The sequence below is a fragment of the Pundamilia nyererei genome, unplaced genomic scaffold, assembly GCF_000239375.1.
Source record: "Pundamilia nyererei isolate P.nyererei 1_Seehausen unplaced genomic scaffold, PunNye1.0 scaffold00330, whole genome shotgun sequence".
Taxonomy (NCBI): domain Eukaryota; kingdom Metazoa; phylum Chordata; class Actinopteri; order Cichliformes; family Cichlidae; genus Pundamilia; species Pundamilia nyererei.
Genome location: NW_005187731.1, coordinates 133,300 through 145,404, shown reverse-complemented (window position 1 = coordinate 145,404; position 12,105 = coordinate 133,300). Strand labels below are relative to the sequence as shown.

The following is a 12,105-nucleotide window of genomic DNA, read 5'->3' as shown; positions in this document are numbered from 1 at the left end:
TCTCTGTCCAGAAGAGCGCAGTCCTGGGAACAGCTAAGATACTGCGCAGGACCCTCAAGCTCCCAGGCCTCTGGTAGAGGACCCGAGCTTGAAGGATTAACCGCCCGCAGGGGCGTGCTGGATGTTTTTTTTTATATATATATATATATAACAAATTTTAGCAAAAGAGGATCAAAAGAACATGGGTGCTCCATGTGCCTTTTTCTTCAAGCATTTTTCTTTTTTACTTTATTTCGGAGTGCACCTCAACAATAACATTTTACTAATTAATCACAGTTTAGCTAAATAAAAGGACCTGGCTTGCATCAGTCACATGATGACCTGATGACTATTAACCAATGCCCACTCTTGATGTCAGAGCACCAGGATGCAAACTTGTGGCCATAGTATATACAGTATTCTGGAGAATACTGTATGTGTTGTGTGTGTTCTATGTGCATGTGTTTTTTGTTACATTCTTACCCTACTATGGCCACCTCGTTCCTTTGCCCTACTAATATTCCAGTTTCACTTTATTTCTCACAGTTTTTCAATCTGTTGCCTTATGGTTCAAAGTGCTGACACCAATCTTTACATTTTATTATTATTTTATAACACTTGCTTAATCAGCTCCCATCTCTCCTGTGGACTTTTTAATGTCTACAGTCTCAGATCAACATAACCCTGCCCTGCAGCACTATCAGCCGCAGGAGCAGCAGCAACATTGCACCCCAGCAGGTATGCTGATGACTGATGACTCTGTGATGCAGTTCCATATTAGAGTCCTGATGAATGTGGTTTGTTGTTATTCAGCCTGGTTCTATGTGCCCCTTTTAACTTTGAGCACCCCCTTCAAACATCTCTGCACAACCCTGACCAACACTCTTGAAACAAACTGCATATTTGTTGATTATGGCTCAACAAAAATTATTGGATGACAGAAAAAAGAAATCATGCGACTAAGACAAACTTGGGTTTCATTAAATCTTTCTGCAGTAAAAGAAGCAATAGAAAGGTATCCCATAAAAAATCTGTCACTTTTCCATTTTTTCCACATTTTCTGTGACATTTAAAAGCATTAGTAGCATAATTTGACAAATCTTCTCCATGCTGAGATTATGGTGAAAACTCTCATTTAATCAAAAAAGTTGGTGCAAATATCCTGGGACACAGGATTCATCAGTCAATTAAAAATGAATTATTATTTACATTAAGAAGGCATTAAACATATATATTGTATTCTTCAATGAAGGATGTCACTGGAACCACTCGCCTACCATATCCTCTTCAAAGAGGGTGCATTTGCTTACCTAACAGAGCCACAGTGGGGACTGAGGTCCATGATGAGCTCCTTGATGAGGTCAGTCACCAGCTGCCTGCTCACCACCCTGCCATCGTCCTCCAGCCGGGTCTGATGACGGACCCACTGCCACACCTGACAAACACACAAAGCAAAACATGTTCTTATGATCTATGATCACGGCTCATGTTAAGTTGGCTCCTCCCATTAAATGGTAAATGGCCTGCATTTGTATAGCGCTTTATTAGTCCCTAAGGACCCCTAAGCGCTTTACACATCCACACATCCACACCCTGGTGATGGCAGCTACATCGTAGCCACAGCTGCCCTGGAGCGCACTGACGGAGTGTGTGGAGGTGCACGCAGTTTCCCCTCTTCCATGGTGTGAACGAGTGCATGTCTATGTGTATGCTGCCTGTGACACAGGTGGAGACGGCGGATTAGCTTCCACTTCTGTTGGGTGGAAGTTGGTAGATGTGGATTGCATGATTGGATGGACTGCGGTCTGTTAACCTCCAGCTGACAGCCACTTTGCATCTCTGCACCCAACACAGAGGCAGCAGTTAAATAATGTTTGTAAATACGTATCCACAGTACATACAGAACAGCTGGCAGCAGATTAGTAGCAGTGAGAAGTGTTTTTGTTGATTTTCTTTTCTTGGTTATTGCTTATGGACCTTGAAGATTTGTTATTCAAGTCTTTGTTGGTTTGGCATTGCTCACCTCTGAAGCAAACACACTGCTGTCTGGCATCCTGAATTTTTCTGCATTGCTGTCCTTTACTTGAGAGTGGGGAGTTACATTTCATAGTAGGACTAGGTTACCCCTAGCCCAGGGGACACTAGAGTAGATGGAGTTTAAGTTTGATAGGAAGATAATCTTACACACTTAACAAACTTCATGTGCCTGTATCCTTAAATGTCAAGAATAAAATAGCTGAAGGAGCTCTGTGCACAAAGCTGGATGAAAGGTGTTGTTTGGTAAGCAAGCTCCTGTAGAGGGAATTCAACTGGGTGCTGTTGCTGGTAATCTTGCCCCACTGCCTAAATCTCCGTCCTCAAACAGGTACATCTACAGTGGAGCCACAGCTGTGTGCATAAAGGAGGTGGAGTTAACAGGAGCAGTTTGAGGTCAAAGGCATTCATGTGTAAGAGATGAAGATGGAGCAGCTGTATGTGACGGTCTTTCCACCTCTCAATCAGCCCTTCTAAAAACTGGCCAAAGAACATTTGCTCTTTAAAACAACTAATGAATCTTACAGGCTGAAATTTGAGAAAAACTTCCACCCAGACCTGAGTGCCCAGTAATTCAAATACGGTGAAATCAGTGAACGGTGAGTGTGAAGACTGTGGAGTGATTTGTGGTCCAGAATGTGTTTTGCTTTACTCAATATTGAAATGCTTCTTGAAACTTTGTTCTGTACACGTTTTATATGAGATTTCCATCTTATTTTGTAATCCAGTATTACACCAAGACCCTTATGTTCATGAAGTCTTTCAGTTTCCACACAATCTAGATCAATCTGCACTTTGACTTTAATTGAGGATTTACAAATAACATCATTTTGGTTTTACATAGTTTGTTCCTGTCAAACTATACCCAGCAGTTCCATTAGATTACCCCAGAACAAAACTATTTGTGTCATCTGAAAATAAAACCAGTTTTAATATATCAGATACTTTACAAATGTATTTTTATAAATAAGAAATAGTTTGGGGCCCAGTACAGAACCCTGGGGAACACCAGAACAATGTCCAGCACAACAGAGCCAGCAGTGCACGGGCAGCAATGCATTTCTTACTTGGAAATTCCGACACACTTCACATTTAAAGAAGAAAGGGATGAAGTCTGACCGTGCAATGCAAACTCTGTTTGCCAGCAACCAAGCTGCTCTCAGCGTCAAAAGACTCCAACCTGAAGAAACATCTGGAAGTACGTTCTTTTTAAAAAAAAACTAACATTAGCCTACTGCAGCTAGCTTGTTTTAGTTGTGGTAACTACCTGGGTTACGTGCCACTTCAGTATCTTGGATGTACTACTGCTGTGTGATTTATTACTATTAATGAAGGCAGCATTACAACCTGCTAGCTGCAAATAATCATGTGCAGTTCTGAAAGCAGACAGGAAGAAAACATATTACTGATACAGAAACAGTTTTCTGTATGAGATCGCTGCAAAAAGTGCAGCCTTACCTAATGTCCACCTACTGTTACTCCATCAAGTCTAACAGTCTGCAGTTGATGAACTAACCTCAGCTAACAATGTTAGCTTGGTTGCAGGTAGCCTTCAGTAACAGTAATAAGTCACACAGCAATAGTACATTCATGTAGCTGTAAAAGGCATGACAATATATCAAGTAATCCAAAGTATTCAGAACACGTTACTCACATTAAGTAACTTCATGGAATATGTTACAAACTACTTTTTTACAAGTAACCTTCCCAACACTGACTACATGAAGTAATTAACCCACAAGCAAAACCTATTCAGTGATACTTTTAAAAAAATGCCGCTAAAAGGAGAAAGAAGCATGCCACATGACACTGAATGAAAAACAAAAACAAACAAACAAACAAATTACAGGGTGCATCTTAGTCACTGTGTTAAATATGTATCTATTAGAGCAAATTTAAAAAAGAAATGTGCTTGTTTCCCAAACAACATTGTCAAAAACATTTAAATATATCCTAAATACTAATTACTTGTGGGTGTAGATCAAGCTCTACATGAATCTCAGCAACATATGCTCTGTGGTGCTCGCTTTGAGAACTCACCTGCGATCTAGAAATTTCTGCTGTGGCAGAATCTTCAACCTGGCCTTTGTAGAAGAAGTGGCCTTTACCTTAGAAACACAAAATGGTATCAACATACAGGTATATAGCATTTAATGCATTAAGCATTTTTCCATGGATAATATAAAAGTACAAACCTGATAGCCAAGCATTAATAAAGAGCACACCAACTGCAATGTTATACTTCAAACCATTAAGCGTGACTCCTCCCTACGAAGAATACAGCACACCAAAACTTGAACACAATGTTTGATTCATCATTTAAAATAAATGAGGCAAAGCGGTTATTCTGTGGACAGAAAACTATATCGTATGCATAGAGGATGTTTTCACTCATGCCTAACATCATCTAGATGTGAAAGCCTCCCTCTTCCTGTTGGATGAAGTCTTCCTACCCACACTAAAATCTGATGTATTTCAATCAATTAAATGTAATGCTAACTGTAATATTACTGTTAAAAGTTTATTGAGGTGTGTTCTGCAGTTCACTAAGAGTAACCACTAACTGAAGGCATGGATAGCAAGTCTTCAGGAAATACAGTCACGTCATTTCGGAGCTGGTCAAGCTGGTTATCTCCTTCGGTGTGGACCTTGAAGAGCTGGAAAAGATGAAGAATTGCCACACACTTTCACATTTGCCAATCACTGTAACTTTATATGCATATAAAGCTTTATATGTGTCAGCGCTCACTTTCTGCATGGGCTCAACCAAATTTAGGTCATATACCATGAAACCATCCACACCTGCAGTAATCTCTAATAACTTCAACCTGAAAGGTGGAAAAACACAACTGGATCAGCGGACATCACTGAATATGTATTCAGATTGTACGTATTGTCATATTTTCATATGCTATAACCTGTGGGGGAAAACAACAATGAACATTTCTTGAGTTTAATAAAATGCACATATACCAAATACAGACGTTATACACACACACTTATCCACGCACACTGACACACAAACACACAAACACACACTGTAAAATGTAAATAAAAATAAAATCAAACCAAATCATTTAAACTCTACCAATTCTGCCAAGGAGAATGGTCAGGTATCTAGCAAAAACAATGCCAGGAGCTTGTTGATGGCTAAAAAAAGCATCTAGTCAAGGAGTAATTTGTCATTTCTAATCAAATATTAGTGGGGTGCATATAGTTTTGATGCTTTATGTATATTTCTGACGCTGTGTGGATCAAACAAATTTAAATATTAGACAAAGATAACACGCAAGAACTATGTGTTTATTTTTAAGGGGATAAGTCCAAACCTACATGTCCCTGTGTGAATAGGTATATAAAGGCTCCGAACCGTAGTAAAGGGACCTCTGGCTAATACGTCGGGCTCGTAGCCGAAAACTAGCTTTACTTTGTTGTCTGGGTCAAGTTTTAGAAAGAGGCGTTGAAAGGCTGCTCCAATGGAGCTTATTGTTTCAGAGGAAAACAGGAACACGGTGTACAGTCGAGTCTTAATAGCTTACTTACAGCTGGGCTCGTCAGGCTCTCTTCTTGGCTGCAGTGGTTATTATTATATTTACATGCTTCCAGCTCCCGTTTCTGCTCGGTGACAGCTCGTACTTTTCCTTTTTCTCCCTCCTCGCGCTCACAGACACATAACGGGTATGGCAGTCCATTCTCCCTGCAGCACGGACTACACTGCCCATCAGGCTGCATGCTTTAGGGCGATGCCTGTAACACTCTGCCTTCATATTAAATCATTTTTGTGAATAATTCTTTAACATATTTCTTCACGTCATTATGCTTCTGCAAGCAGTGGTGACACGGGCGGCGAGATTGAGACACAGACATTAGAGCCTCTTAATGCGTGTTTTGTTTGGGTTTCCACCAGCGTGGAACCGAAAACAGAGAGGGCATAGCCGAACATATGAAACAGGAAAAGACCGCCGTGTAATCCCTTTATTTCAACGAAGTAACTGTATTCTGAATACCACCTTTGTAAACGGTAACTGTAACGGAATACAGTTACTCATAGTTTGTATTTTAACTACGTAACGGCGGTACATGTATTCTGCTACTCCCCAACACTGGCTATGAGTCTTTCATAGTGCATTGGAGGAATTCTGGCCCACTCGTCTTCATAAAATTGTTGTATTTCAGCCACATTTGAGGGTTTTCAAGCATGAACCACCTGTTTAAGGTCATATAACCTAAGCATATCAATTGGATTCAGGTCAGGACTTTGACTAGGCCACACCAAAGTCTTTATTTTGTTTTCCTTGAGCCATTCAGAGGTGGACCATTCTCTTGCTGCAGGACCAACTGCACTTTAAGTTGAAGTCACAAACAGATGGCCGGGCTTTCTCCTTCAGGATGTTTTGGTAGACAGCAGAATTCATGGCTCCATTTACCACAGCAAGCCACAGCCCCAGACCATCATACTACCACCATATTTTACTGTTGCTATGGTGTTCCTTTTCCGAAATGCTCTGTTACAGTTACGCCAGATGTCACGGGACACGCATCTACCAAAAAGCTAACTTTTGTCTCGTCAGTCCACAGAGTATGTTCCCAGACGTCCCAGAAGTCTTGGGGATCATCAGAATGTTTCCTGAACTGAGACGAGCCTTTATGTTCCTTTTGCTCAGCTGTGGTCTTCGTCTTAGAAATCTGCCATGCAGGCCAGTTTTGCTCTTTCTTATGGTGGAGTCATGAACAGTGACCTTATCTGGGGCAAGTCTTCTGTACAACACAGGGGGGAATTCTTTTTTTTACACAGGGCCATGTAGGATTGATTTTTTCCCCTAAATAATAAACACGTTTATTTAGAAACTGAAAAAGACTTTTTCACATACAGTCTATGTACAAGCCTGCATGTTCAGGCTGTGAGCATGCAAGTATCTAATGGGAGATATTTCTACCTTGTGACAGAAGCCAACACTCTCCTGTAGGTGTCACTGAGTGGGTCTTCAGGCAGCAGCAGGGCAGCCATGCCTCCAGTGGCCAGTGCTCCTCGCCGATGACATGTCTTAACCAACAGATCCATGTAGCTGCGCAGAAAATGCTTCTCCATGTTCACGTATTTATGGCGGTCAGGCAACAGGAAGGCTGGTCGATGACCTGGAGAACTTCTTCAATTCAGTTTGACTTTTTGATCATGTTCTTTGTTGTACACTTTATGTACTGTGAAAAGTTGCTGGACTGTTAAGAGTTACTAAAGTTTCCACTAGGCTGCGGTTTAACTCTTAAGTCCCAGGAATATTGACTAAAAGGAAATCTAAAATATTATTTTGCAGTCAGATTTAGATTGGAAACATAATATCAAAATTATTATATTATCTGAAGTACTATGGCTTTAATATCAATATGGAAATCAGCTGAATTTCAGTAGAAGATCTGTGGTTTCACAAGAATTGGTGCAGAAATGAAGGAAAAAACCTAAAATGACAGGGGTGTGGTCTCTAGCTCTGCTGCAGTGGAGGGGTGGTGCAGGGGACCTGAGACGAGAGAGCTGCAAAGCTGACTGTCTGGAAAAGGCCTCGTGCCAAACCACAAAGAAACATTTCTGTGTGTCCAGACTTTTCACAGTCCGACCCTCAGGCCACGCCCCCCGCGCAGCCGATTTAGTTGCTGGCCCAGATGCTGGCAGAGATAGTGGCCATGCAACGCGAGGAGGCAGCTGCCCAGAAGGATCAGCTGCACAAGCTGCGGAAAAAGGCTGACGGGCAGATGCAGGTGCTGGAGCGGCTGGTCAGGGTGACCCCGTTGCTGCCCCCCCTTGCTCTGGAGGTGACTGTGCACTGGATGGGGAAAGGTGATGACCCACAGGTTTTCCTGAAGGCATTCTGGGCCACAGGGGAGGTGCGCCAGTGGCCTGCAGCAGAGTGGTGCACCGTGGCTGCTGCCGCTGTTGTCAGGGGAGGACCAGACGGCACCGCCTGCCACCAGCCTCACGAGGTAACTTCTGGGACATCTGTCCGGCTGTGCTGGATCGCCTGGAAGATCATTGCTGGTGGTTCTGGGCCAGCCAGATGAAGGGGGAGGACCGGCCATTCACGTGGGCCTGGAAATTGCATGATGTGATGAGGTGGCTGCAGCCTGAGCCATCAGAGGGTGAGGCCCATGTGTTGGCAAAGGTCGAGCAGTTCGTGGAGAGGCTGCCCGGTTCCACTGCCATTGGTCAGCGAGCCTGGAGGCTGCGCTCACCCTGGCTGTCCACCTGGCAGCCATGGCAGAAGGAGCAGAGTGGGGCAGCCAGCCAGTCGGCTGGCAGAGTGGGAAAGAACGGGTTTCACAGCCACCCAGCGCACGGCTGCCAAACCCGTTCTTTCCCACTCCCACATCCACCCCTGAATGTCAGTTGGTTAGCCAGCCGGCCATTGCAAAAACGCCTTTGCACTCACTGCGATTAAGGGCGATCCCATTTAAACGCTTAGGTATGGACTTAATCGGGCCATCACCAGAGTGCAAGTGGCTATCACTTTGTATTAGCTCTGGTGTATTATTAACGCGATATCCAGAAGCATTGCCACTGCACACCATTTCTGCAAAGAGTGGCATCCTGAAAGAGATACTGACTGACCAGCACCCATCATTCATGTCTCACACACTAAAAGAGGTGTATAAATTAGGGGGCATTAAATCTGTTCGGACCAGCGTCTACCATCCTCAGAGTGACGGGCTGGTGGAGCAGCTGAATAAGACTTAAAAGTCCATAAGTTCATTCACAAGGATGAATGCAATTGAGAGTGCTGGCTAGCCCCTCTGTTGTTTGCAGTGCTGGAGCTGCCCCAGGCATTTGGGCTACCACTTGTGAGGCGTGCAGGTGCGCCCACAGATGCAGGACATGGCCGCCATTGGATCCTGCCCCATCCCGAGACCAAAAAGGAGGTTAGGCGGTTCCCTCAGCCCTTTGACTGACGGGTCTAGGTTTGGCTGGATGCAGCCCCGGCCTCAGTGAGGCGGTGTGGTCTCTGGCTCTGCTGCCATGGAGGGGTGGTGCAGGGGGCTCAAGGGGCAGCGCAGGAAAGGCTGATGAGGCAGGTGTTGTGCTAACGAGGTCTCCTTCCTTTTAGTAACGCCAGGGACCTGAGACTAGAGACCTGAGAGTGTGGAGTCAGATGCAAAGCTGACTGCCTGTAAAAGACCTCGGTGCCAAACCACAAAGAAACATTTCTGTGTGTTAAATAAAAGAAACAGAAAACAGTCACCTGAACGCTGCGTGGGGTCCAGATTTTTCACAGACTACAATCTAGAATTTTCAACTCACCAAACTTATTGACAAAGGAGGCTGAGTAATCCCAGATGCCACAGTTGAGTCCTGCTGAATGCTCTTGCAGCTCATAGAGAATCTCCTCCATCTCAAAGGCTGCTAACACATTTTCAATCAGCACTGTGGCCTTGATGCTGCCCAGAGGAAGACCCAGCTAGACACATGTGAGACATGGATTCAGTCAGATACGTATAGAAGCAGTCAACAATGCATCCAGTCCCTTTAGGCTCACGGCCTTCAGTTCACCTCGGCCTCTTGTAGAGGGCCTGAGGTTAAAGGATAAAGGAGCTTTTAGCTTTTCAGCTCCATCTTTTTTCTCTTTTGTTTGTCAGTCTTTATCAAACACTTCTTCCACATTAAACTCTCTTCTACAAGGTGCATGAGAGCACAGGGAAGGTAGGTGGCAGGCCGGTGTTAGGCTGCTGTCAGTGCTTGTAGGGCCAGTGCACAGCGGCTACAAGCCAGAAACACAAGACATAGTACAAAAACAAGTTTATACATAAAGACCAAAAACAGTGCAAACCTTCTGCTGTGTCCAAACAAATATTTTGTTCCAGAGTCTGGCCTCCATGTAGCCCTCCACCTACAGAACAAAGGATAACAGTGCAAGCCCAGATAAATGAAATCATCAGCATGTTTGAACATATGTAGGTTTGCACGTGTGTTACTTTGGACAGGTAGAAAAAGGGTCCACTCTTGTGTTCGAACAGTGCCTTTCCACAGTGAAACATGAGGAGCCCAAAGTCAAAGAGCGGGCCAGGAGCTTCTTTCCCCTCCACCTGACCACAGAAAAGCACACGTGTTGTTTTCCTCACCAGTCCTGTCATGTATATGATCCTTAGTGCCACTTCTGTTATTTCAGTGAATTTGTGCCCCTTATGTCTATGTATTCAGACCACATTCGATTGCTTCCAACAAAACAACCACTGTAACAAACTGATGAAAATTCAATACTACCATCATGTTGTGCTCCACCATATTCCACGCACGGGGACGCAGCATCAGCACGGGAGCCTGAGATACATGTGGAACATCTGCAGACGAAGGACGCCAGAGGAATAGCTTATGAGAAAACATGGTAAAAATAAAAACAGCTTTTTTAAAGGATTTTTCTACGAATTTACAAGTTAAAACTTCAATGTAAAAAAGTCAAAGGGTTACTCTCAGGAGCTCAGGGAATTCCAGCACAGTGAGAGGATGAAGGACACATTTCCTTGCTGCTAAATATTCCACATTCAAGTCTTATATCAAAGTAGGAGTGGACGAGAACAACAGAAACAAAGTGGTAGCCCGGGTAAAATTACAGAGCAGGGTCATGTGGCCCAGTGTGCAGAAGTCACCAACTTTCTGCACAGACAGCAGCTACAGACCTCTAAACTTCACGTTCAGATTTGCTCCTTCTCACAAATGTGTTTTTGGAAGAACGGTAACATGTTCCCATAAATATACTCCTAGACCTTCTAGAAGTTCTTCCCAAAAGAGGTGAAGCTGCACAGTGTAGAAAGATATCATATTAAACCCTATGGATTAAGCCTGGCTGTCACTCAAGCTCATGTGTATGTGAAGGCGGACGAGTAAAGACAATATAATGTTCTTTCTTTTTACTGAGATTGTACGGACTGTGTCTCTCAGAGTAAACTGAAGATGAAGGTGAAGTAGAGCTCTTACTGGGAAACAGGTTATGCACTGCTTTAAAAACATTGTAAATGCCTTTGATCTGGTTGTAATACGTCGGGCAGTTTCCATCATCAAAGTCAACCTGCAGAAACCAAAAGAGCTCTGTAAGAAAAAAAGTCAGCAATGACTCAGAAGAAACAACATTAATATATAAATTTAGGTAACGATGTCAGACATGATTATAAAAAATCAATATTAAGAATTCGGTTTTTTAACAAACCCAGACTGTGCAGCTGGGAGGTGAACAGTGTTCAAACTGGTTGGCAGACATTCGATTAAACGGTCTAAGAGGAAACGAATCTAGCGAGGGTGTTGGTTCTGGTTCAGCTAACTCCTCCCCATTTTATTCACCTGTTTGAAACAACCAAATAAATAAATTTCACCAATGTAAAACACCTAATGTGTGACCAAAGAAGACCAAGGACTGTTGAGCAACTATGATCCTACAGATGGTAAATTCTGTTGTTTTAAACACTTCATGTTCTGTTGTCAGTAAAACAGGTTTATGAAATTAGCAAATCATTACATCTGTCTGTATTTACAAGTCTGACCTTTTTTGGAATTGTGAGTTTGATAATGCTGAAACCAACACAAAACAACCTGACATGAGCAAACCCAGTGTTAGCAGTGAACATTACACCTTTAGCTCTGCATTATTGCACCTGTGTAGCACCTGTATGCCTTGTGCTGGTGACAGAAGAGCTTTAATGAAGTGCTCAGTATCGCAGGGTGCCAAGTCTCCAATATCTACATGTCTCTTTTGGAGCCTTGAGGGGACGGGAAGGACCTTCCAGTCTGGGTCTCTCCTGATGTGTCTGGTGCTTTCCAGGAAGCTTGGCAGATCACCTGTGAGATCCAGCTGGGCCTTTTTAGACACTCTCAGCTGTAGAATCTGAAGAGAGAATCAGCCTGACTCAAACAAGTCCTTCGTTTATTCACAAAGAGGTTTTTTGGCTGTCCTACCTCGTCCACCTCCTCATCAAATGTGGAAATCAGCTCATGCAGGAAGTGGAGGGAGTCAGTGGTAAAGAGAGTTACACATTCTTTGTCCAGGCCTAAAGGAGAAGGACACAGCTCCATACTGCACACTGGACAAAAAGGTTTGTATTCAGCACCATTCGAAACGT

The 12,105-nt window shown here is 43.5% G+C and overlaps 1 protein-coding gene across 1 annotated transcript in view; it reads right to left on the bottom strand.

Moving 5' to 3' along the window:
* The window catches only part of ugl (ureidoglycolate lyase), an 18,135-nt gene that overhangs the window by 3,436 nt on the left and 2,594 nt on the right, over positions 1–12,105 (bottom strand). Inside the window, exons 2-14 of the mRNA XM_005751860.1 lie at positions 11,942–12,033; positions 11,652–11,870; positions 10,970–11,060; positions 10,259–10,335; positions 9,970–10,080; positions 9,825–9,884; positions 9,299–9,455; positions 6,951–7,149; positions 4,763–4,841; positions 4,578–4,670; positions 4,209–4,281; positions 4,054–4,121; positions 1,290–1,414 (exon numbers count right to left, since the gene is read on the bottom strand). Of these exons, the coding sequence (XP_005751917.1) occupies positions 1,290–1,414; positions 4,054–4,121; positions 4,209–4,281; positions 4,578–4,670; positions 4,763–4,841; positions 6,951–7,149; positions 9,299–9,455; positions 9,825–9,884; positions 9,970–10,080; positions 10,259–10,335; positions 10,970–11,060; positions 11,652–11,870; positions 11,942–12,033 (1,444 nt within the window). The remainder of the gene's footprint in view (positions 1–1,289; positions 1,415–4,053; positions 4,122–4,208; positions 4,282–4,577; positions 4,671–4,762; positions 4,842–6,950; positions 7,150–9,298; positions 9,456–9,824; positions 9,885–9,969; positions 10,081–10,258; positions 10,336–10,969; positions 11,061–11,651; positions 11,871–11,941; positions 12,034–12,105) is intronic.